The sequence below is a fragment of the Podarcis melisellensis genome (assembly GCF_964234715.1).
Source record: "Podarcis melisellensis genome assembly, chromosome: 5".
In the NCBI taxonomy this organism is placed as follows: Eukaryota; Metazoa; Chordata; class Lepidosauria; order Squamata; family Lacertidae; genus Podarcis; species Podarcis melisellensis.
The window spans coordinates 96,581,422-96,606,990 of NC_138537.1; the positions used below are offsets into that span (position 1 = coordinate 96,581,422).

Below are 25,569 nucleotides of genomic sequence, written 5' to 3' on the forward strand. Positions count from 1 at the left end.
AATAGTCTATCACATTGGGTGTCAACCAGTGCGCTGGGCACCCTGGGGAGACGAGAAACACTTGAGGGGAGCCGGGGGGCTTTCATTAACTTGCAGCCCATATATTACCTGAAGAACATTCGGGGCAGCTGGTGGGGGCAGAACAGGGAGGAACGGGGGAATCCCCACTTATGCACGTCATGTAACAGAACCTCAGTGGAAGTGGCTCCCCAAAAAAGAATGTGGGTGGTCAAGGGAGCCATGGACTTAAAAAGGTTGGAAACCACTGTTCTATGAGAGCTCATCCTTACTTGAAAAATTTCAAGCATTTTTGTTTAACCTGAGCCATTCTGAGAGCAAGAAGTCTGTACCCATGCGGTCAAAGATCTAGGGAGGAGATCTGTTTTACCAGAACTCACTGCAATTAGAATGCTGGCATATTATACAGCTGTATATGGCATAGCCGTTCCTCCTTGAAGCAAACTTTGCAGATGTGTTTAATTTTGCTATGATGGTTTTTATTTCCATTGCCCGGGGCAATACCCTTCATCTGACCATGTGCCCCATTGAACTCAGTAGGACTTACTTCTGAGTAGACACGGAATGCACCGTGAAAACCTTTTGAGAAATTATTGAGGAGTGATAGCAAGAAGACTGAGAATGTAAGTACGTTTTTCATTTTTATTATGAAGATCCTGCCCAGCTTGGTGTTAGTCCTTGGTATTAAATCCAACTCCAAACTAAATAGTAGCTAGTGACTGGGACAATTTTTGCCTCTATAAAAGACTAAGATTGCAAAGCTATACATTTTTAAATAAAGGAGAAACAGCAAAGAGAACAAGAAGACAACAAAGAAGAAAAAATAGACTGCCTTGGGAATTTTAAAGAAGCTGTGATGTTCCCAGCAGCCATAATTGCAGCAGTAAGGAGGAAGCAGAGAAAGGGATGCCCAGGAGGGATGTTTCTCTGCTTGAGAAGGTACTGACTGTTTCTAGACGTTTCCAGGACATATGCTGAGCAGACACAGATCCGTTTGCATATCTGTTTGTGCGCCTGCAGACAGACTCTTACCTCTGATTTACCACAAAAATTAGAACGCTCCAGTTGCTGGAAGATTTAAGTGGAGCAGCTATTACTACACCTTTCTCTCGTTAATTTCTATCACGGGTAAGCAAACTAAGGCCCGGGGCCCGGATCCAGACCAAACGCCTTCTAAATCCAGCCTGCAGGCGGTCTGGGAATCAGTGTGTTTTTTACATAAGTAGAATGTGCCCTTTTATTTAAACTGCATCTCTGGGTTATTTGTGGGGCCTGCCTGGTGTTTTTACATGAACAGAATGTGTGCTTTTATTTCAAATGCATCTCCGGGTTATTTGTGGGGCATAGGAATTCGTTCATTATTTTTCTTCAAAATATAGTCTGCCCCACCCCCCACAAGGTCTGAGTGACAGTGGACCGGCCCCCTGCTGATAAAGTTTGCTGACCCTTGATTTATATTTATATCCTGTTTCTAAGCCCAGACTGATTCACAAAGTGGTTGAACATTTAGAGACCCCACTAAAGGTTTCGTATAATGGGAACTGTTATCTCGAACCGGCCAGATTGTACAGTTGTTTTTGTTTTGTTTGCTTCAAGAGATGGTTTTGGCAGCAGTTTGATCTGCTTGTCTGGCTATTGTTTCACTCTGGTGACCTATCAAAGGCCAAGGATATGTTCTGCAGTTAATCTCTCTAACCAGAACACAAAATTTGTATTGTCTTCCTCAAGGAATTGTACATGGCTCTATCCCCCACGGGACGCGGGTGGCGCTGTGGGTAAAACCTCAGCGCCTAGGACTTGCCGATCATATGGTCGGCGGTTCAAATCCCTGCGGCGGGGTAAGCTCCCGTCGTTCGGTCCCAGCTCCTGCCCACCTAGCAGTTTGAAAGCACCCCCAAGTGCAAGTAGATAAATAGGTACCACTTTATATAGCAGGAAGATAAACGGCGTTTCCGTGTGCTGCGCTGGTGCTGGCTCGCCAGAGCAGCTTCGTCACACTGGCCACGTGACCCGGAAGTGTCTCCGGACAGCGCTGGCCCCCGGCCTCTTAAGCGAGATGGGCGCGAAACCCCAGAGTCGGTCACGACTGGCCCTTTACCTATCCCCACAGCTTCCCATTTCTAAGATCAACTTTATCATATATCCTGTATATTTCTAGGAAGCCTTTTGAGAACAACCAACGGCTTTGCTATTATTTCCCAATGCCCGCCTTTTTGGGTTCACCATAAATTATGCAATATGCTCCTAATATTGTTCTCCACTTCTCAGTTCCCCAAGCATTAGATTTCAGAAGCAGCCTTGGTTTTCTTATGAGACCGAAGTGTTGGGAGATTTGCGCATGTAGTGTTGATGAGATCCTCCTGAAGCAGCTCTGTGGGTTGGGAGTTTGAGCATGATGTTCAAGTGACTCTGCTCCTCCCTGCAAAACTATCAATAGACAGTATCTTTGAGGCTTTCAAGCAACTGTACCTTGAGATATGGGTCCTTCCACAGATACTTCATACCCAAATACTCCATTTCCCAAGGATCCACAGGGTGAATGTTATCACCTCTGCTTGTGATCATTCTGGCCAGGAATGAGGAATCTGTGGCCCTCCATGTATTCCTGACGACAGGCCCCCCCAAAAACCCTGGATGCCCACAGGTTCTCCACCCCAGCTTTAACCAGTAAAATGGCCACCAGCTTGCTTTTTGCCCTGTGTCAGGATAGGAAACGTTGGCTGCTTGGATGGAGCTTCCTCCTCTTCCCCTTGCTCAAGGGTTGGGGGAACCAAAAGAGCAGATTTTGGGGACACCTGGTGAGAGGAAAGGAAGACGTTCCATTGCAGAAACACAGCGCACAGAGTGTTGTGGATGCGACCCTTTCCTTCTGTGAACTTCCATAAATGTATCTTAGGAGCCAAGTCACAACAATTAAGGCTTGGGTCAAAATAAACACACACAAAAATGAGTTAATCACAATCTGCAGGGAACATGAGGTTCTTGACAGGCGGTTCCCTGCAATGAACAATTAACTCCCAGGAGAAGACAGTTCTTGTTTATAAGTAAATAATGCATCTTGCTGGTTCGTGTCATGCTGAGCTGTTGGAAATGGCTTCCTGTTGATCCTATATTCTGTCATTATGCTTTCAACAAGAAGTCTCCTGGTCCTTCAGGACTAGCCACTGGTGTGTTTTTGTTTTCATAAAGGCTGAACCCTGAAGAAACGTGACTCTCTCCCTCTCCCTCTCTCACATGCACACACACTTTTCTGCATTCCTGACAGATAGGAATCAAAATTCATGATAATCCACACAACATGAAATTCAATCAGCCAACAGAAAACAAAGCTTTACATGAAAGATTACAATTTATTTCTAAATTTATTGAGCAGCTGTTCAAAGGGCAGCTGTTCAAGGGGGGGGAATACAGAACTGATACAATGTAGGGTTTTTTTGGTGATCTTTCAGGCCACCAAGTTTCCAATTCAGTTTATTTTTAGGAATTATGCTTCCAGGCTGTCTAAAACACAGCCACTCTTTATATATTTATGCACATATTCAGCGTTTTGTTCTTAAATCCCAAGATGGTGTTAAAACTCTTACGTAAGTTAACAGCACAAAGAAATTTATACAGCCTAAGACGAGACTGTCTGGCCCTGCAAGTTTCATAAGTAGATTATCTCTCTGTATAATATATCTATTTGTGTGCATTTACTTGTACAGATAGAAACACTTTAGTCTTAATTTTATACATCATATTGATTGTTTAAAAGCACTTGAGGAGCCTAAATTGAAATTCAAAAGAAAACTTAACTGTTATGAATAAACAGACCGTCAACACACAAAAGCGAGGTCCTTTAACACAGGACAGGTTGGCATAGGTAACCTACGGCCCGTCAGATGTTTTGGTCTACAACTCCAATCCTCCCGTTGGCAATGCTGGTTGGGGAACATGAGAGTCTAACAAGTGACAAATCTCTGCTCTAGACACGCCTGTTTACATGGGAAAAAATAATGCTTCAAATACTACTTCACTTTCCAACTAGAACATAGCAATTAGCTTCCATTTTGAGACGTTCATCAGTACTAGTTTTAAACTATCAAGACATCCTGGATACAATCCAACATGCACTCAACCCATTCTTAACTCTGTGTTGAATTGTGGCCTCTTCTATGGGTTTGTTGGGATGATGCACGCAACACCCCCTTTTTATTTTGAAGTGCCGCAAGATCAGCAACATTCCTTAGGATTGTACATCAATCCACTCCTCCTTGCAGCCCTGGAAGGTAATGTCCCAAATCCCTTAGGTCTCCCTCACTTCAGACTTTGGAATGCATGTAGTAGTGTAAATATTTTGGTAGGGAAAATCCCACCTTCGATTACCTGAGGAATCGCTCTGTCCAGATACTACTTTCTACCCACCGACTGGATAGGAAAGGCACCAGTTTCATGGCCACTCCAGTATCGCCACGTGTGGAAGGGGCTAAGCAAAAGAGCTAACTTGAGGTTACAGCCAGTGAGCTATCACAGACAACTTTTTCTGTAAGGTGACAAGCAAATATTTTGAAAATAATCTCATTGCTTGTCTATTACTAATTCTGCGTTAAGACATATGCCTTTCCTGTCTGGCTTCAGAACCAGATTCTCGGCAGTGACGGTGGGGAAGCTATTCATAGCACCAAAAAGCCACAAACAGCAGAAGAGACGGCACTAATAGAATGAAAGCAGAAGTAATAACAAGTCACTAGGTTACATGAAAGGTGGCTAGGAACCAGAGAGGACACATGGTAAAAATATACAGGTGTGAAATCAATTAAAACAAAATATTCTACAGCCTTCATTTAAGATTTGCACTACTATCAATGGCAGATGTGGTGTTTGTTTGTTTTTAAAAAGCTCTTCTTCTGTGTATCCAAGTTCAGTTGAATACAAATGGTTAAGAACCGTAACGATCCTAAAAGAGAAGGAAATGAAAAGAAATGAACAGGTGCTCTCTCTTACAAGGAAGCAAAAATACAAGCTGCATGCACTATTATATCTGAAACATCGCAAATCGAAATCTCTACCCATTTATTTTGTAATTTAGTGTTTAACAAATGGCCCATATAATGGATTTTGAAAATTAAGATTCAGCTTGTTTTTAAAGAACTGCTGATTTATGTCGTCTTCCAGTACATTAGCTCCTGATACTGGTGATAAGCTAGAGAGGCAAGCTTGAGAAGGAAAAGAATGGGACTTCCCAGTTGCTTGCTGTAGAAAAATCTCCCTGTGGACATGGAACTCTGTGCATTTGTGGGGTCAATTTACATTCCTACTGGCAGAAGTCTTCTGGACCTTAATAGATCTGAATTGTTAAAGTCTGCATCTATATTTTATTTTTATTTATTTTGTCCACTTGTTTATTAAATTTGCATACCACCCTTCATCTGTAGATCTCAGGGCAGTTCACAATATAAAAATACAATATAAAAAATACAGAATAATAAAATTAAGAACAGCAGCAAACAAATAATCCCCACCTCCCACAATGATTAACAGGGTGCAAAAACTCTCCATCCCTTGTAAAAAAAACCGCAGTAGTGTAACAGCTGTACTCTATTTGTGTAACAAGACTTATATACTGCTTAATCAAACCTCTAAGTGATGTAAATAAAATATTCATAAGAAAATATATGCCTTACGGACATAAAACATTCAACTACGAAAATAAATGGACTGAAATTTACCCCCCCCACACACACACACACACTCCATTGTGAAAACACTTAAAATATGGCCAACTGTGTGTTCCATGAATAGATCTACACAATTGTTTTACCTAAAGGGATCCAGCCTTGTTATGGAAGTGGCAGAATAAAACCATCAGAGTTTACACAAGAAGCATGCTCCAACGTCTCACATATAGGTATCTCTGCTACCGACAGAAAACTATATAAAACCTGCATTCCAAATTTGAAAATGTCCCTTTTGTGTAAGTTTACTAACCTGTATAGAAGTCATGACTCCGTTTGCCAGGACAGAAAGCCTTCCAGCCACAGATTTCACCCCTTGTTTAAACTGAGCCATATCAGGAGCAGTGGGCAAGACATGTGAAATATTGTAACTGCCTAAGAATAGAATGAGAAATAAATTTTGTGGTTATGCAAAAAAAAGGTGAGTTCAGGTCTCCTCAGTTATTTTAATAGACAAATCATTTCAACGTGATTAAAACAACTATCTAAAATCTATGGAACCAAAAGACTGGGGTGCATAATTGTGTTTGTTTAGAAAGAAGGTTTATGGCTGTGACAAACATTAAGAGTTGCATGGCAAAACATGCTCCAAAGTGGTTCCAATATTTACAATCTGAACAGGACTCAAAATTCAGAAACATTGTTCTAATTTTGTCCGTTACCCCTTCTTCTTAAACAATTTTGGAGATGCCCGATAACCTGGAAAGGACGCTCAGCAAAAATGTGTAAGTATGTTGGTGAACTCATCTATCTATCTTTAATGCACCAAAATACCAAAAAGGAGTTTGGGTTTACTATCAATGACTTCTGTAGTTTTACCATTAGATGGTAAAAAGCTGGTTTTGCACAGCAATGTTAATATTTTGGGCGAATTCCTGAGCTTCATTTTCAGAAACAAAGATGCTATTTAAAAAGTTACTCAGGAGAAAGTACAATTCTGAACCTGAACATTGCACATAAAAATAATTTAGCAGGAAGGCCCCTCTTTGATTTATAGGAAAATAAGTTCCAGTGAGACTGGGGCAAAGAGCAGAGGATTTTTTATTTTATTTTTTGCATCCGTCTGTCTCAAGAGACCATGGAGGGTCCTCCACATGTGAATTTAAGTGGCTATTGGCAGCACTGAAGTGACCTCCCTTGGGCCCAGGTCTGAGCAGTGTGTCTGGAGGTCCAGGGCTGCCTGGCTGATGTGGTCCAAAGGAAAGCACAGCAATACAATATGGCACCAGCCTGGCTGCAGGAATTGCTGGGGAAAGTTTACTCCTTAGCCATTTTTTCTCCATTTGAAGATGCTCTGTAGTTTAGGATCAGGTAGTTCTAGAGGAACTACCTTGCCTCTCACTTCCCGCCTTCTTGACAGCTGTACCCACTGTTGGTCTCATCCGCTCCATCTGTCTTCACATGCAGAGGAAGTCCCTAACTGACTGAGGGTTTGAGACCCATCAGCTCCCCTCACCTGCTTTAGCTGGCCAGTCAGAACCGTCTCCCGGGTTGTGGCTGCTCTTGCCTTCTGACAGCTTTTAGGAGCCACAGGAGAGAGCTGAGTGCAGGGTGGGGACCAAAGTTGGACAAGCTACTGCAGAAGGGGCACAACATGACCCCAACCAGAGGTACTACCCCTCCTCAAACACCCCCACACACCCATTTTCCAGCAAAATGAAGAGGGGGATTGAAGGAAAAGGGGGCTAGAATTTCTCAGTCACACTGATAGTCACATGGCCACATGACAGTAGTAAGTGTGGCCAAAGTATATGCATGCTCACCCACGTGCATACACAGAGGCACATAGCAGGCGCTCTCTCACACATGATCAATATTTCTAGCCATCCCCATTCCAGCTATTAGATGGGTGAAAATCCTGCCTTTTGCTTGCAGATGGACAGCTTTAGCTCCGATCTTAGCACTGCAGTGCTTATAGCTACGCTAAAAGATAAATTATTCTTCTGCCTGCTCTTTTGAGAGAACCTCTGAAGTGGAATTCAAGAAGACCCCTAAAAGTAGAAGAACTTTATCTCCTGATCTAGGGATAAAGCACCTCATCTGCTCTATAGAAATCCCGAATGCGGTGGAGGCCATTGGTGGGCCTCTTCCTGTGTGACTCAACAAGGCAGATGTGGCCAGTGGATTAGTTTCCCCCTTTGATCTACTGTGAGAGTTGCATTCTACAAAGTTGAATAATGAATAAATCTTTAGGCTTAAGCTCAAATGCTAGTACCTAAATAGCAGAAAAAAACAGATTTGCCTCCACTTGATAAATTGTGTAGGAAAACCTGGTACACTTTCATAACATTAAAGATGTCAGCGATTTCGAATATCTAAACCTGACGTGATCATGTTTTGTGTAAAAGGTACTGGGAAATTTCGTAAAGAACATATACAGTTGAAAATTCTGTTAACTGTAAAACACTATGGATCAATCACTGTTTGTAAAGTTGTCTAGGTTTCATTATATTGTGTTTTTAAAATTATTCGTTTTCTCTTGTAGTGAACTGCTACAGCAGTTAAGCTCCTTGCTCAGTTTCAGCACGTAGTGCATGTCATGTTACCAGCCTCTAATGGCTCTCCAGTATTAAATAGCAGGCACTTTAGATTATCCAGTTGCAAGCTTCCTGGTGCAGATATGCACAAAGAGAATTAGACCCTATCAACCTACTATAATCAAGTTTCATGACAATCATTGGTATCTAAAAGGATTTATATAGGACCGTGGACCAGAACACAGTGCATACAAAGGTCTTGCTTGTAGCTTTTTTAGCTGTAAATCCAAAGAAAACCCTTTTTGAAAGGCACAACAAAGTCCTTTAAGCTGTAAGAGCCACTGTGGTGATAATCTGATAGAAAGTTTTCATTAAATATTAACTTTTTAATATCCTTTTTGGTGTGCTTTGATAGGAATACTTTTCAATACATAAAACACAAACTCTATGAGAAACAGAGAGAACTGGGGTGGAGGCAGTGGCGGAGAGCAGGCGGGGGCATGGCTGACGCGCGTCCTGGGGTGGGGCGCCCAGCACGGGCGGGGGGGGCAGGCGCGATGGCACCCTGCTGGAATCACGCTGCTGGGGACGGTGCACCCCCCACACACACTCCTCTTCCTCCGCCAGTGGGAGGAATCAGGCTCCAGCCCATAGTAACATGAGGTTCTAAAATTCAACCCCATAAGTATCCATTACACTGGTTGCATCTGGACATGATGACACAATAATATTTAATGGGAATGATCCTAGGTGAATCTTGCACTCATTTGCTCCTACTCTGCCCTCACTTCTTCCAGTGTAGCTGTGAGGAGATTGGCAGCTTTCACTGATTAACGGCACTTTAAAATTGAGAAGACTGGCAGCTTTCACTTCCATTTTTTTATTAACGGCAGTTTAGAATTGCACCTGAGCCCAGAAGTGTGGTTAATCTTGACTATGGTTGTTGGAAGAAGTGAGGTTCATCATCCATGGGTTGAAATTGACTTGTTTCAAATGAAATGATTACCTTTCAGACAAAAGCCTAGTAACTTAAGCATATACAAACACCCATTACAGTGGTACCTCGGGTTACATACGCTTCAGGTTACAGACTCCACTAACCCAGAAATATTACCTCCGCTTAAGAACTTTGCTTCAGATTGAGAACAGAAATTGCGCAACAGCAGCGCGGCAGCAGTGGGAGGGCCCATTAGCTAAAGTGGTGCTTCAGGTTAAGAACAGTTTCAGGTTAAGAACGGACCTCCGGAACGAATTAAGTTCTTAACCACAGGTACCACTGTATATATTATTTCCAGTCAGAATCTGAACTGTTCCCTTCACACATAAGGAAGGCCTCCATAGTATTAAATCCCACCCAAGAACTTGCTGGTTTTAATTTCATGGATTCCACACAACCCATTTGTTTAGATAGTAGTGAACTATACTGACTTCAAGAAACAGGTGCCGTTAACAGTAGCAGGGGCTACTGTTAGGTGAGAAAGCAGGGGCATCTGCTCAGGACAGGAGCAAAAAAACAGGTCTCAAAATATATAAACAGGCCAATATTAGGATTGCTCTTGAAGTGTATTCGACCAAGGACTTATTTTCCAGGATGTATGAGGATAGCAGTATGTTCCATAACTAAACCAACACTGACAGTATGCTGATCAACAGGATACTGTACACAATTCAAAACAGCAAACATGTTCATCATTTTCCTTTCCTACCTGATGGTTGTTTCTTCTGTTCTTCAAACAAATCGGCTGAACTTATAGCAGAGTTTCCTGAAAGTCTCTCTAACCGAACTCTAGCTTCATACTATAAAAGAGTTAAGAAGATTTCAACAATGATAATAAACTTACACATGCTTCACATCTAGGTGAGATTATTTCAGCTGTTGCTATGAAGCTGAATATCCTGGTAAAGCCATTATTTTATTAACTCCAGTTCTTAATTCATTTCCTAGATGCAAGTATTAAACTTCATATCCCAAAACACGTTTCATGTTATCATGAATTGTAAATAAATGAATCATTTTTCTCCGCATAGCTTATCAAATATGCTTGAAGTCATTGATTTTTCTCCTCCAAATATGCAAAGCCACTCAAAGTATAGGTTACTAGGAGAAAAATGGCTCATATGCTATTGAGTTGACATCCAAACAGATGCAATTTTCTAAACTAGTTTGAAAGTTTGATTTATTTATTTTTTTGGAGGGAGGAGAACACCATCACTCTGATTTCTCTCAAATCACAATTATTTCCACAAGAAAAATTTGCTTCTAGCAATGTGATGTTTCCAAATACCCCACAAACTGGTTATCAATTGCATAAAGTTTTTGCAATTAGAGCAATTTAATTTGCACTTACGTCAGCATGGTCTTGCTTTCCAAAGTACATATCCGATGAAATAGCTTTTACGTTGCCAAATTTCTTCTGGGCCTCATCTGTGCTTGCAGGAGGTTCAAACTCGGCTTTACGACGAGACGAAGGCCTAAAAGAACATTGTTCCATATGGTTATATCTGAGAGGATCCAGCAAGTAGAATTAACTTTCTAAAAGAACCCTTAATATATTGCTTATCAACTTGGTGGTGTTAATAGATTTATACTTTTTGTAGTTTTAGCTATTTCATTAGAGCAGCAATTTTAACAACTGTGGCTTCCATCTGCATGGGGGTTGCATCTCAAAACAAAACCCTACATATAAACACACGTACACTGGTAAATAAGGTAGAAAGTTTATAACCAGAGTAAGATTAAGTAGAACTTTCAGAAACCTATTGCTAAAAGTTAATTGAAAAGCTTAATACATAAATAGCAATAATGAAGTCAAGCAGAAGTATGCAATATCGTTTTGCTGGAGAATTTTGGCATGGCAATGGTGGTAATTCCAGAAACTGTACATTATGATGCTGGAAAACTAGATCTGGTCTTCACATCGCTTCTTGGCATGCCAAAGTGTAGTCAACAGCACTGGCTGAGAAACTGACATGTCAGGTCAGAGCACCTAGGGGCAAGCACCATCCACTTTCATTTTATAATACATGGCAAATATTTACTGAATGCATGAATTGTTCAGACCCTGGCACAAAAATACCCAATACCCATTCAAAAAATATGGCAAGACTTTTTAGAGTAATCAAATGAAACTTTTATTATCCAGCATGACACAAATTTGTTTGTTGTTTACTGTTGGAACATTTTTTTCCTCAAATGTATCTAACATAATTTGAAAATAAATAAAAACTTCATTTTAAAAACTGTACAGTGTCACCTAGTTTATTTCAACTGGTTAGTTTTAATAAATATTTAATGTATTATAATCCAGGTGGAAAAGGATGCACATAAAAGACATGAATTATCCCAGCTATGTTAGCAACCCAATCATTTTATGTACACAAACATTAATAAAAAAAAATTCTATTTTCACAAGAAGTCTGCTGGGTTCCTTGTGCATCACTTTTATCTATGAACACCAAAAATTTAAGGATCACACTTCCCTGATGTTCCTCTTTCTTCCATTATATATTGATAGCAATAAACAGAGAGGATTGAAAATGCACTGCTTAACTGCAACTTTAAACACCATTAAGACACAGACTGATAGATTTGGAAAACCTCTCTTCACATACAGAAACCACAGCAAAGCCCATGATCCCTAGAGTATTAAGCAAGAATCCTTACTCTAGAACTTAACATTCTACCTTTTAAAACCTAAGACATGATGGTTGCTGTTTATATTTTTTACAAAATCCCCTCCTGTTCTGGATTTTATATACAATTTTGCTGGCTATTTCTTTATGAGAATGCTTTTAGAGGTTTTCACCTATTTAACTGCTTTATCAATGAATTTCTCATGAGCTCATAACACGTAGAGAGACCAAAGGAAAAAGGAGTAGCAAATGCTAATGAGTAATATTGCTATATTATATATTAATGCAGCCTGTGCACAGAAAGAAAGGTTTTAACATAGCCAGAAGCAGATCACTGTACTCCATATTCAGTATTTGCCTACTCACAGAATTTCCCACCTGAATATCTTAGATACAAGTGAATATCTTAGACTACCTGTTTTGCCTCTGTTGTTAAATGACAGGAGAATTTTATTTGGTTTGCATTTTTAAATAAAGTGACCTAATTCACAACTCCTAGATTAATACATGGACCAGAACATAATTATCCTTCAGATTTAGAATTTCTCCAAATTTGACATGTAATTCTTGTCTGGAAAATGTAGAATAATGGAAGGGACCATGAGTGTCATTTAGTCCAACCCCCGGCAAGGCAGGTTCAAACCCAAAACCCTGAGATTAAGAGTCTCTCGCTTTACCGACTGAGCTTTCCCAGATGTAAAATGCATTTTTTAAAACTCAAGTTTTAGAATAAATTAGAAAAGCATATGCTGAGAGAAAATACAACTGTATTTTTAAAATATGAATTTAAATATGACTTTTTCATATCCATTTTTAAAAAATGAGCAGATTGTTGCAAAAACAGGATGGAACAAACATCTAAACACATGCCAAATAGACAAGAGGCTGGAAGCAAACTGATCTGATCATCCCTAGTTGAGGCTTCTGGTTCCGGTCTGCCTTAATGGAGGCAGCGCCCACGACAGCAGGAGATCGTTAGCGAAGAAAAAACAATGATGATTGAGGGTAATTATCCTTGCAAGTTACCCCTAGGGACAGGGAGGAACAGGCTTCACTCAAAGTTTGTACCTGGCTCTCGCTCCGGCATGGGATGCTGGAGGCAGGGAGGCGCTGAGTGCAAAAGCACTTGGCTGCCGGTAATCCACCTACACTGCCATTAAGAAGCAGAGGTTCTACTGTTAATCAGAGCTTAATTTGGACTTTATTATCTACGAACTGAACTGATTAATGCTAAAAGGACTTGGAATTTAATTTAACTGGAAGTATAATTGCGCATTTATCTTGAGCCGAATGGAGGGATGAAAGGAATCTGCGAACTTGCCAAGGAACTGATAAGGTGCATCAAATCTGGAATGGGGGGGGGGGGCACCTAAATTGTATAATTCGGTATTTGAATGATCAGTATTAGTAATTGTATTATAGTTTGGTATTGTTATAACAAGGCCATTATTGGATTGTAATTGAAAATTAGTAAGATTATTATCTGATCATCCCTAGTTGAAGGTTTATTCACATGAAGGTTTTCTTTAGGTACCTCTCTAAGTAGCTTGAAGTTTTCGAAGACAGAATCGTATCTAAGTCTCTGTTGCTGCTCTCTTTCTTCCAGAAGGAATCAGAATTGTCATCCCAGTTAGAAAAAGTGCTACTTCTCAATTCGGAGGAATCAAAGTACCTGGGTGGAGAAAGAGAATGTTATTGGACTACTGCTCTGGAGGGTCCCCCCTGGCCTTCGGGGCAGCAAGAGCTGAGTCTTTAGCTGAAAAGGGCCCTTGGGAAGGTGATGCTTTCCTCTAGTTCCAATCTAATGGCAATGCATTTTGTTACTTAGAAGGCATTAGGTGATTTTCCAGCACCAGCTCTTCAGGAAACTTAAGGGGCTATGAAGTGTGGGAAAGTGGAATTTTACCGGCGGTCATTTTGATTCAAGCCACTAACCTGTTCACATGACCAATTAATGCCGTAATAAATCAGGATAGGAATGAGCATCAAGCCTTCTCATGCTGCCGCCTTGCTTCTTCTTGGCTCCGCCATTCATGCAGGTGCTTCATGTTTAGCCATAGCTTCACATTACCAGCCAACCTCGGCCCTGGGAGGCCCTTCTTGTTGCGCCCCAGGACAGTGATGCCTCTAGTCATGCCTGACAAAGGAATTCTCCCCCCAAGGAGGCGAGTATGGTGGCTACATTATTAGGTTTCTGGAGCCAAGTTAAGGCACATTGACTTATCCAGGCCTTTGGTGAAATTTAACTGGACTGTCCAAGGTCCTAGGGCTTGTGTGAACAGCTGTTTCATAGCTTTACTGTGTGTGATAGTTTTCAAAAATGTTACTTGGTTTGTTGTAGGTTTCATAATTTTGTTGATTTTGTTAATGTTTGCAAGCCACCTTAGTATCTATTTTAATGGGTGGTTTAGGAGTTTCATAAATAAATAATGTGAATGCCAAATTAATCCATACCAAATTAGTCAGGATTCAGAAGCTAAGTTTAAACCAGGCTTCCTCAAACTCAACCCTCCAGATGTTTTTTTTGGCCTACAACTCCCATGATCCCTAGCTAGCAGGACCAGTGGTCAGGGATGATGGGAGTTGTAGTCTCAAAACATCTGGAGGGCTGAGGTTGAGGAAGCCTGGTTTAAACCATAGTTCAATTGCTGCTTCCTGGTTTCTCTCCCTATACTCGAAAAAGATGCTGCACTTAAGTGCCACAAGCTCATGAACACCTTGGCTTATTAATACCAGAATTTGGTCAACCAACACCTGCAGAAATGTTAAAAAATAATAAGGAAGGTATTTATGGATATGAGTATCTCATAGATAAACAGGATTTCAAATCCTCCAAAACTATATGAAAGTCAACATGAAAATAAGGTGTTTCATCATCTTCCCTCATATCCCCAACTACAATTCAGTTCATGACCTTCACTCTTATGATTTTCTAAATTAGTAGTACATTGCATCTGCTGAAACTGCTTTGAAGAGTTTGAACCGGAAATACAAAACATTTTGCCACTGCCTAAATGTTTTCATCTTAATCCAACCAAGTAACATTTCTACCATCCCCTCCCCAAAGAAAAAGAGAAAGTGTTACCTTGAACTAGGGGATGAGAAATATGAGTCGGCGTCATCATTATTATTGTACTTTTTCCTTGGTTTTGCAAGTATAGGTGTTTCTTGTTCTATGATCTGCATATCTGAAATTACGGAATGGGAAATGCCACTGGGATGGGAGAGAAGATACGACTGCGTTAGCATTAAACGGACAAAGAGAAATTCAGTTAAAAGGACAAAGCCCATCTGCTGAATTGGATTCTCAGTAAGCATCTAATAGGCCAAGGCTCAATGTAACAATCAAGCTTAATACAACATTTTAAAGTAGCTTTAAGAGGAAAAAATCTTTCTGCAATCTCATGCTGCCCTCGAGCACTGGGTCTCAAACTGATGCCAGACATCCTAGGGAGGCCAGGACATTCACTAGAAATGCTGAAGCTTCTCCCTCACTTATTCCAATGAGTAACTTTATTAGAACATAAAGACAGCTTTGTATTGAAGGGCCTAGAACATGGGTAGGCAAACTAAGGCCCAGGGGCTGGATCCGGCCCAATCGCCTTCTAAATTTGGCCCACAGATGGTCCGGGAATCAGCGTGTTTTTACATGAGTAGAATGTGTCCTTTTATTTAAAATGCATCTCTGGGTTATTTGTGGGGCATAGGAATTTGTTCATTATTATTTTTTCAAAATATAGTCTGGCCCCCCACAAGATCTGAGGGACAGTGGACCGGCCCCCTGCTGAAAAAGCTTGCTGACCCCTGGCCTAGAACATTGAGCAAATGCAGCAGAGATTAATTATGGGATCAGCTTTCATGGATTAATCCTGCTGTTTATATGGACGTCTGTCACTTCACAAGCTTAATTCCAGTGCCTTCCGCAAGCCATGTCAGTTAGCCTGCTGCAGAAAAGGCAACACGACAGTATTGTGGTGCTAAACATACCCAAAGGCCTTTACAGCATGGACAACAGCCCACTGCATTTGATGGTGTCCTTCATGCATCTGACAAAGCAGACTAGCAGTATATGTGCCAATGTTTATACCACAACAAACCATTAGCCAAGGTATTACAAAGCACTGGAGTTTTTCTGAAGCACACTATATGGATACCCCCCTGGAATTAAAAATTTGTAGCAGTCTTCCCCCTACCCTATTCACCTGTTTTTCATTCATTTTGACTCTGGGCAGAGAAAGGTTTGAGGTTTGCCAACTATGTTTTGCCTTGAGAAAATTCTTGGCGGAATAGCATCAGGAACCTTGTGGTAATGCTGAGTGGATGTACAGATTATGTAATTCATAATATTTATACAAGCCTTGCTCTCTTGATATAGGCACTTAAAATTATGCATAATAAAAACTACATATACTAAAATCTGATAGAACTCAGTACACTGAGAGGATATTAGTAAGGAAAACCTTCATGGTTTCCTTAGCCTCCAAGTAACTTTTGCCCCTTCCCCTTCATTATTCCCATTAAAGCCCTTATAAGGATCACAAGCCCAAAGGCAACCTCACAAAGGGAAACTGTAAACACAAGAGATCAAGAACCAAAGAACAAATGAAAGATCACAGTAATATTCTTGGTTTTTTTAACAAAACAAATGGCTTACAAGTTGTGATTTGAGGAAAAGGAAGCATGATCCCAGCGTGAGCCTTATGCTCACTGTTCCTTCTCACCCAGGATAGGAGTAAAGTGGGAGCAATTTCTGTGTTCATGGTAAACTAGTAACTATGGCTCCTTGTGGACACACTCCTCCAAGTGCTGAACAAATGAGGAGGAGCAGGGAGTCAACTTGAGTGGATACGACAGAAGTCAGACGGGCCTCTGAAACATGAACTTCCTTTTCCAAGCAGTTTTTATTGATGGTGTTGTTGTATTTTTGTATGCTCTATACTACCTTGCTGTATTTTTATGAAATTGTCTATACATATCTAAATAAGTAAACATTTAGTAATGTAGTTATAATTTATTTTGTTTTAGGTACCCTGCTCTGTGATGGCAATGAAGGAGCAATATATATTTTATTAAAGAAAACAACTATACATACCTTCTATTGCTGTTAAATCCCATGCCAAGTCTTTCTACCTCAGTTTTCTTTTTACCAGCCATATTTATTTTTTCATCTTTCATCTGAATTTCAAGATCTTTGTAGGCCAGTCGTAATGATGACACCCTAAAAACAGAGCAGAGTCAACGTATGTCGAATGGAAACCCGAATCTCCACCCACCACACAGTAATAGCAGGTGACCAAAAGTGCCCCCTAAGGTGTGAGATGCTCTTCAAATGCATGTGCTGGGACTGCATGCAACTTTCATATGAGGATTGTGTGGGGAAAACACAAAACGGAGCCAAAACCTTTTCTAACCTTTCCTAACAGAAAAGACTTTTTCACAGAAGAACACATACAGTCAAACATGTCAGAAGTATAGCACTGCTCTAAGACAGGGGGCAAAAGGAGTCAAAAGGCTTACAGCAAGGCACAATGCCATTGGCTGGGCAAGAACAGTGGAGTTTGAGTCTGACCACCTAAGGAAATGATCCTCCGGTAAAAAGGACAGGGCAATGTGATCAGAAGAGCGGGCATTTGCTGAAGCTTTTCAGTGTATCCAAAAGCATGGGTTATTGCCTACCAGAGACAGTCAAATGCAGGTCTCCACTTATGCATGTTAGGCTCACGCATGTGTATACACACAGCGCCGGGAAATAGTTAAATAAGTCAATTCAAACTGCGAAAACAGCAAAAATGGCTCCCAAAGAGCGGGAAAATCCCAAGCGTGCAATCCCAGGGAACGAGGGAATGACTGTGCTGGATTTTGGTGGATTTTTTGTGGGTTTCTGAGTAATGAGAGGGTGTTTACAGGCTTTTTAGATGGGGTTCCCACTATACGCAATTTCATGTATATATACGCAGTACCCAGGAACCTAAATTCAAAATGAATCTTCACCACTCTGCAAATTCAATGCAAATCGCAACACAAAAGGGGGTGGGGGAGATAATTAACTCAAAAATCTTATTGATGGATATATGTTTAACCGCCTGTTATACATCTAGCTTTCCACCCTAAGAAGTACAAGAGGCATTCCCTTCCCGGAATGGGGATTTCCAGCCTACATTTTCCCTCTGTTGTCCCTGTGCTCCCCTTCGATTTCATTGGTACATTCAATTGATCTCCTGCAATAATACAACCCAAAAACCAATGAAAATTTACAAGACATAACATGACCACCAGGTAGTATCTTAGATCATCAGATACTTATTTAAAAATACTTTGCAAGGGAATAAAAGTTAAGAGGAGAAAATAAGGAAATGAAATTGAAATGATTGTAACAGCTAGATGAATGAACACATATTAATAGGATTACATTCACTGGCGTTTTTGCAATACAGCTTCTGATCCTGAAGCCATGCAAGTAAGTTGCAAAAGCTTTCGCTCAGCCAACGTGCACTTGACTTTCCAATTACAAACCAAAAAACACACTTACTTTTATCTCTCTCTGACAGCATTAACAAAATCAAGAAGGTAAGAACAATATGCGTCTTCAAAACAAGGTGCAATTTTTGTGTGTGTGACCCATGAATAATCTCCTAAAGGGTCATGACATGACAGCATAGATATTCATAAAAGTTTTAACTAAGATGTGTTGAAATGCCAAAATGTTTGGAAGTATATTTTAAAAGGACAAGCTGGGTGCATTGTATTTGAATGTGATATTCTCCCCAAACACCTTAAATGACTGGGGCGGGGGTGCAAGGAAAGTATTCAGGGATATACAGTGGTGCCTCGCAAGACGAAAAGAATCCGTTCCGCGATTCTCTTCGTCTAGCGGTTTTTTCGTCTTGCGAAGCAAGTCCATTGACAGCTTAGCGGATTAGCGCTACAGCGGTCTAGCGGCTTCTAGCGATCAGCTGTTAAGCGGCTTATCAGCGGATCAGCTGTTAAGCGGCTTAGCGGCTTAGGAAAAGGGGGGAAAAGACGGAAAAAAACCACGGGGACTCGCAAGATTTTTTCGTCTTGCGAAGCAAGCCCATAGGGAAATTCGTTTTGCGAAGCGCCTCCAAAACGGAAAACCCTTTCGTCTAGCGGGTTTTCCGTCTTGCGAGGCGTTCGTCTTGCGGGGCACCACTGTATTGCATTAAAGTAAACTATGTAGTCTAGGGGCGGTATCCAACTAATAGTTCCATCTGAATAAGGATTTCTCCTTGCAACTTCCTGCATGCCCCTTACTTTGCTCTGGGGATTTCCACAAGCTCATCCTGGAATATAAAGATCGCTGGTTTGAGAGAGCCATAATAATTGCTTGAAACTCCTAAAAATGCATTTATGCTGCCATCTGGTGGCCAACTAAAAAGTAGCTGGGTATTTTAACAGGAGGCTTTCACTTCAAGCAAGTCATTTCTGTTCAGTCTGCTTTGTGTTTGACATCGTCTAAAGATCCCTAAATTGCACAATTCAGCCTAGGATTTGTCGGAATCTTATGGACATTCCTTGCTACTTAAAAAGGTAAAGGACCCCTGACAGTTAAGTCCAATCACGAATGACTCTGGGGTTGCGGCACTCATATCGCTTTACTGGCTGAGGGAGCTGGTGTTTGTCCGCAGACAGTTTTTCCAAGTCATGTGGCCAGCATGACTAAGCCGCTTCTGGCGAACCAGAACAGCGCACGGAAACGGCGTTTACCTTCCCTCCGGAGTGGTACCTATTTATCTACTTGCACTTTGACGTGCTTTCGAACTGCTAGGTTGACAGGAGCAGGGACCGAGCGACAGGAGCTCACCCCGTTGCGGGGATTCGAACCGCCGACCTTCCGATCGGCAAGTCCTAGGCTCTGTGGTTTAGACCACAGCACCACCTGCGCCCCATCCTTGCTACTTAGGAATAAATAAATACATAAAATCCAACTTTAAAGGTGCCAAGAACAAAAGTGCTGCACCCTTTTGCCTGGAAACTCGCAAGCTTTTTCCACTGACAAGATGCATTCAAATTTCATCCTTAAGCTCTTCAACGGAAGCACCTGGGCTTCCCCTGAAATACACCTGGTTGGGACTGATGGGGCGAGGGGTAGTGTTTCAGTCGCTATACCCAGGCTTCGGAATATCCTCCCAAAGGAGGCCCACCACCCATCCTCTCTCTCCCATGGCATTTGGCTACATTGTAAAGATCGTTCTTTCCAGAAAGGATTTTGCTTAAGCATTTCACATTTGTCAGAAGCTGTTATGATCATTTTCTTGGGTACTTTTAATTACCGCTTTAATCTCATCTGCTTTTTAGCATTTTATTTCTCTAGCCACTTGTTAAAATGTTTTTGGGTTTTTTTAGTATTTTGTGTTTTTAAATTGACTACAGTCTTGAAGGCAGTATAAAATGTTTTGAAATAAAAGGGAGGGGATTGCCTAAGGGCGAGGTAAGTCCACATTGTGCACTACACGCATTATTGAAATGCCACGTGATACCATCCCCTGCTGTCTGGGGCTAATGGGAGTTTGAGTCCAAGGATACAGTGGTACCCCGCAAGACGAACGCCTCGGAAGACGAAAAACTCGCTAGACGAAGGAGTTTTTCGTTTTCCTAGCCGCTTCGCAAGACACATTTCCCTATGGGCTTGCTTCGCAAAACGAAGCTTGCCCCGCAAGCTCCGGGGATAGCGGGGAAGCGCAGCGCGTCTTCCCCGCTGTCCCCGGACCTGTTTTAAAGCAAGGGGCGGCGGGGAGAAGATCGCTTATCCCCGTTGCCAGCCCCGCAATCTCCGGGGACAGAGGGGAAGGCGTGCGCGCCTTCCTCTCTGTCCCTGGACCCCTTTTGAACCAAGGGGCGGCAACGGGGACAAGCGATTCTCCCCGCTGCCCCTTCCCTTGCTTTAAAACAGGTCCGGGGGCAGAGGGGAAGGCGCGCACACCTTCCCCTCTGTCCCCGGAGATTGCGGGGCAGGCAACGGGGAGAAGCAATCTTCTCCCCGCCGCCCCTTGCTTTAAAACAGGTCCGGGGACAGAGGGGAAGGCGCGCGGCGCTTCCCCTCTGTCCCCGGACAGTCTCCATAGGAACGCATTGATTTTCAATGCATTCCTATGGGAAACCGTGCTTCGCAAGACGGAAAACTCGCAAGAAGAAAAAACTTGCGGAACGAATTAATTTCGTCTTGCGAGGCACCACTGTATCTGGAAAGCATCACAAGTCTGAGAACATCCTGTTATCATAGCTTGCTCAAACTGCTTTTCAACTCCATCAGCTACGCTTCAGATTAAAGGAAAACAGGTGCTTCTTAAAGCATAACAGGTGCTGTCTAAAGCATGGGTAGGCAAACTAAGGCCTGGGGGCTGGATCTGGCCCAATCACCTTCTCAATCCGGCCCGCGAACGATCCAAGAATCAGAATGTTTTCAGATGAGTAGAATGTGTCCTTTTATTTAAAATGCATCTCTGGGTTATTTGTGGGGCATAGGAATTCATTCACAAGGCCTGAGGGACAGTGGACCAGCCCCCTGCTGAAAAAGTTTGCTGACCCCCTGGTCTAAAGCATTCCCTGCATCAAGAACCATTCAGTACAACTACAAAAATCCAGCTTACGTCTTTGCTAAGCAAACATATTATACATGCAAAGTGAGCTACACTTACAGTGGCTCTTCCTTCTCAGTTCTTTTGCTAGAATGCATATCTTCTTTCATTTTATCTACGGCTTGGGCTTGCTTTTCAATTTCGTTAAAGCTCTTGCTGCTCATTTTCTGGGCCCCCAAACCACCTTTCTTGGCTCCAAGCTTTAATGAGAAAGAAATAAGTCATTTTACAGTCTGAAATGTCAGTGAATAGAAGGAGGGGAGAGGGAGGGGACCAATAAATTAAAGTAAGCAAAAGCATCTGTTTGTACAGGTAGGTAAAGAAACTACATGTGCATTTGTTCTCTCATATTGTAAACAAGAAAAAAGTTCCAACAATGGCAAGGGGCGGCTGAATCAAGACCCAGTTTGCACCTCACAGACAAGCCAAACCCCATTTTATCCTGCACTTCCTGGTTTGTGGTAATCTCAAATTTTGACACCTAAAGGTATTTTGCCTTCAAACCACAACATGAAAGAAGATTATGGGATTTAGAAGCACACTATAGTTAGCAGTCGCCATGTCTCCCTTGTTCAGATGCCACCATGGCAAAAACTAGTTTGCTCTGAACAGAGGTGAGCGTGCCATCCCATAGCACACTCCTGATGGCCAGGCCATGATTTTTCAACAATATGCAGCACAATGAAATGTTAGCACAATGCTTACCAATTGTGGCAAATACTACTCCTTGTACACTCATGGTCAGATTACACAAAATACAGTGGACCCTCTGGATACGAATTTAATTCGTTCCGGGATCTGTGCGCACCCCAAAAAATCTGCATCCAGAGGCGCCGCTTCTGCGCATGTGCGAGCGGCGAAACCCAGAAAAATACTTCCAGGTTTGCCACTTTCGCGACCTGAAGTTTACATTACTTGAGAGTAAAGTAACCCGAGGGTCTACTGTACAGATAGAACAAATGTGCTCTGTTACCAAGATCCAAAAGTCATCTAGGGTGCTATATAACTGCAGAAATACCTCCTGCAAATGGATCACTCCTTTATTCCAATGCAATGCTTCAGCATACATATTCCTACATGAGCCTGAGTGTGAATCCTCAGCTGGGTCTCTATATGTATAGCCTTTAAGTAAACAAACAAAGCTGGAAGCCCGTTAAATCTGCTCTTTAAAAGGGGACTAGAGAGCTGGATCCAGTCTCTCTTCCATGCCAAATACAGTGGTACCTCGGGTTATATATGCTTCAGGTTACATACATACGCTTCAGGTTACAGACTCCGCTAACCCAGAAATAGTACCTCGGGTTAAGAACTTTGCTTCAGGATGAGAACAGAAATTGTGCTCCAGCGGCACGGCGGCAGCAGGAGGCCCCATTAGCTAAATTGGTCTTCAGGTTAAGAACAGTCTCAGGTTAAGAACGGACCTCCGGAACAAATTAAGTACTTAACCCGAGGTACCACTGTAGCTAATGAAAAGGATAATCGGCTTTTGAGAAGAGGACTACATGCATGCAGTACTTCTTTTGGGCAGGGGTCCCAATATTTATTATGGATTTAAAATTTTATTTTGGTGTTTTATAGCTTTTACGTAAAGGCAAATGGCAGTGTACAAAACTGCAACATAGATCCTATGGAGAAAGCTAATTTACAACACCATTAACAGGAGAAAACATGGCACCGAATCACTTACCCCCTTTCTGACTTGATTTGGCTTCTTCTTTATCATTGAGCTGGCCTCTGGAAAGTTCAACACATATTTTGTTATGATCTGTATTTTTTGAGCATGCAAATGGTCTTAACAACAATCTACACAAAAGCATAATGTATCAGCAAGCTTCCCCCTTTATTTTCCTTAACTGAAAGACAGCAGTTTCATTAATAAGGAAATTAGCAGTACAGTGTAGCATGAAATGTCTTATTTTCAACATTAAAATATTAGCTACAGTATAAACAAATACATTTCCGTGAACTACCAAATTCACAAAGGGCGAAGGATATAGCAATTCAGAGAAGTTCTACAACTGACAAGCATACCTCCTTGATATTTAACCAAAGTTGTCAGATTTTACACACTTTTACACGCACACACACACGGTACAGAAGTATGAACAAACTATATGCCCCGGGGCAGAATGGGGAGGGAATCAAGACACTAGGCACAAATTAGGAAACCAGTTAATAACTTATATGCCATCTCCAAAAAATAGCTTAGGGAGAGTGTGCTTTTAAAGAACAAAGTACCTAAAGAACAAAATCTTCCTCTCTCTAATGCATTTAGATTCCACCCTTCAACTCAAAGTTTCAGAATAGAATTTCGGGTCATAAATCTAAACCAGCAGACATTAAACCAGTTGATACACCTTAAGAGAAATACTCGGGAAGAGTGATCTACTCAGCGCTAAGAGGAGGACTGGACCCTTCCCCACACCAATAGTTTTTCTTACGCTCTTATTAAAAGGAAATGAGACAAAATCATGGCGGTGACTAGTCATGAAGGTTGCATACTACCTCCAGAATCAGTGGTGGCATGTTGCTGGGGAACAAAAGGAGACTGCCCTCATATTCTGCTTGTGGGGATTCCAAGAGGCTTCTGTGAGAAAAAGGATTCTGAACTGCATAGGCCTTTGGCCCTATCTTTTCTTATGTTCCCAGAGCTGAAATTGTCAATTATCTGTTTGTTGAATAAAAGAAGATCCGCATTCACAGAAATAAGGAGGCAGACCACTCCTATATGTGAGGATCTCCAGACTGATGCCAGCTTAATACCTCAAATACTGAAGTATTAAATGGTCAAGAGGCTATTCAAGATGTTTAAGAAATGTATGGGAATATCAGCGATCCAGAAATATAGTTGGGGGAAATTAAAAGCATCTAAGACTTTTAAAATTGTTAGAGGTTGGAAGGTGTTTGTAGAATTTGTATTGTTAAAACAGAAAGGGGTCAAACCATCGCAAGACGTGTTGAAATTTTGGGAGGCTGGATAGTTACAATGGAATGGTCTCGGTGGTGGGGTGCACATTTTTATTCTTATTTATTTATTCTTATTACTTTCTCAAAATAAAAAAAATTAAATTTGCTAGAGGGTGATACATTTGCTTAAATTGGTATAAGAAGCTAAGAAAACTGTTCTAATGCTCTATTCCACGGAAGTCCTAAATGTGGAAACTCAAGCAGTCAAACAGGATATTTAAAAAGATCCACGGTCACCTTTGCTATGTGTGGTGCCTGAAGCATTTACATTCTCCGAGTTGGCTAAAATAAGAGATAAAAACAAACACACGTCACTAACTAAAAAGATCAATGTTTTAAATAAACAACAGAATTTATAGTACATGGCAACTGCTGGACCCTAAAGGCCAAACTATTGCAGGGCAGGGAGGGGGTTAAGTGTATGATACTGTCTTCGAAGGACTGCACTATTCCAGACTACAGCTGGGGAAAATTACAGGTCTAAACTCTCCTATTTTACAGATGCCAAGACTTATAACAAGCTAGCCTGTTTTTGCCAGATGTGTTGGTTTTCTATATGAAAGGATTCATCGTGGAGGAGCATTCAAATATGCAATCCCCCACATACATTCTGACCTGTGACAGGCTCAGGAGGCCTTTATCACATTACATTTCTCAGAAGAGAAATAAGCACCATGAATGGAGCAAAAGGGCACATTTAGATGCACTTCAATACTGCCCATACCTAGATACTGTGCTGGCTCTGGTGCCAGTCACTAAATGCTCAGTGCAAAATTTGCACTGCTTTTCCCAAACCAAACTCACTTCAAACATGTACACATCAAAACACACAGGACTGTTTTGGACTGATTACCTAATGAAGCTTGTGGCGAGACACTAAGGCAATCGACACTTGGTCCATGTTCAGGATCTTCTAGATATATAAAAACATGAAGTACAAATAGTCCATTTGAGAATATTCAAAAATACCTTACTAGAGAGATTTCCCCCCACAGACACACACTCATGTCCCCCATCCCAAACTTCCACTCTCTGTGAACTTTTTCACCGGAAAAATAAATTAATCACAGCATTAAGAAGTTGGAACTGCAAATGGATTACAATGTGAAAGTGGCAACAGATTTTTGTAACTATGCTGTACAGTGGTGCCTCGCAAGACGAAAT

At 41.5% G+C, this 25,569-nt stretch overlaps 1 protein-coding gene across 8 annotated transcripts in view; it reads right to left on the reverse strand.

Moving 5' to 3' along the window:
- Nucleotides 1-3,348: 3,348 nt before the first annotated feature.
- Nucleotides 3,349-25,569, reverse strand: part of ARFGAP3 (ARF GTPase activating protein 3) — a 34,634-nt gene continuing 12,413 nt past the window's right edge. For 2 of the 8 annotated variants that reach the window (XM_081911781.1, XM_081911775.1), the window contains 11 exons: nucleotides 25,259-25,315; nucleotides 24,643-24,687; nucleotides 23,126-23,172; nucleotides 21,499-21,638; nucleotides 16,935-17,060; nucleotides 14,928-15,056; nucleotides 13,377-13,514; nucleotides 10,558-10,681; nucleotides 9,916-10,006; nucleotides 5,986-6,107; nucleotides 3,349-4,954 (listed from right to left, as the gene is read on the reverse strand). In XM_081911781.1, coding sequence (XP_081767907.1) covers nucleotides 4,937-4,954; nucleotides 5,986-6,107; nucleotides 9,916-10,006; nucleotides 10,558-10,681; nucleotides 13,377-13,514; nucleotides 14,928-15,056; nucleotides 16,935-17,060; nucleotides 21,499-21,638; nucleotides 23,126-23,172; nucleotides 24,643-24,687; nucleotides 25,259-25,315 — 1,037 coding nt within the window. In that variant the 3' untranslated portion in view covers nucleotides 3,349-4,936. Of the gene's footprint in view, nucleotides 4,955-5,985; nucleotides 6,108-9,915; nucleotides 10,007-10,557; nucleotides 10,682-13,376; nucleotides 13,515-14,927; nucleotides 15,057-16,934; nucleotides 17,061-21,498; nucleotides 21,639-23,125; nucleotides 23,173-24,642; nucleotides 24,688-25,258; nucleotides 25,319-25,569 lie in introns of all 8 variants that reach the window. The other 6 variants (XM_081911780.1, XM_081911774.1, XM_081911776.1 and 3 more) reach the window with 5 other exon arrangements.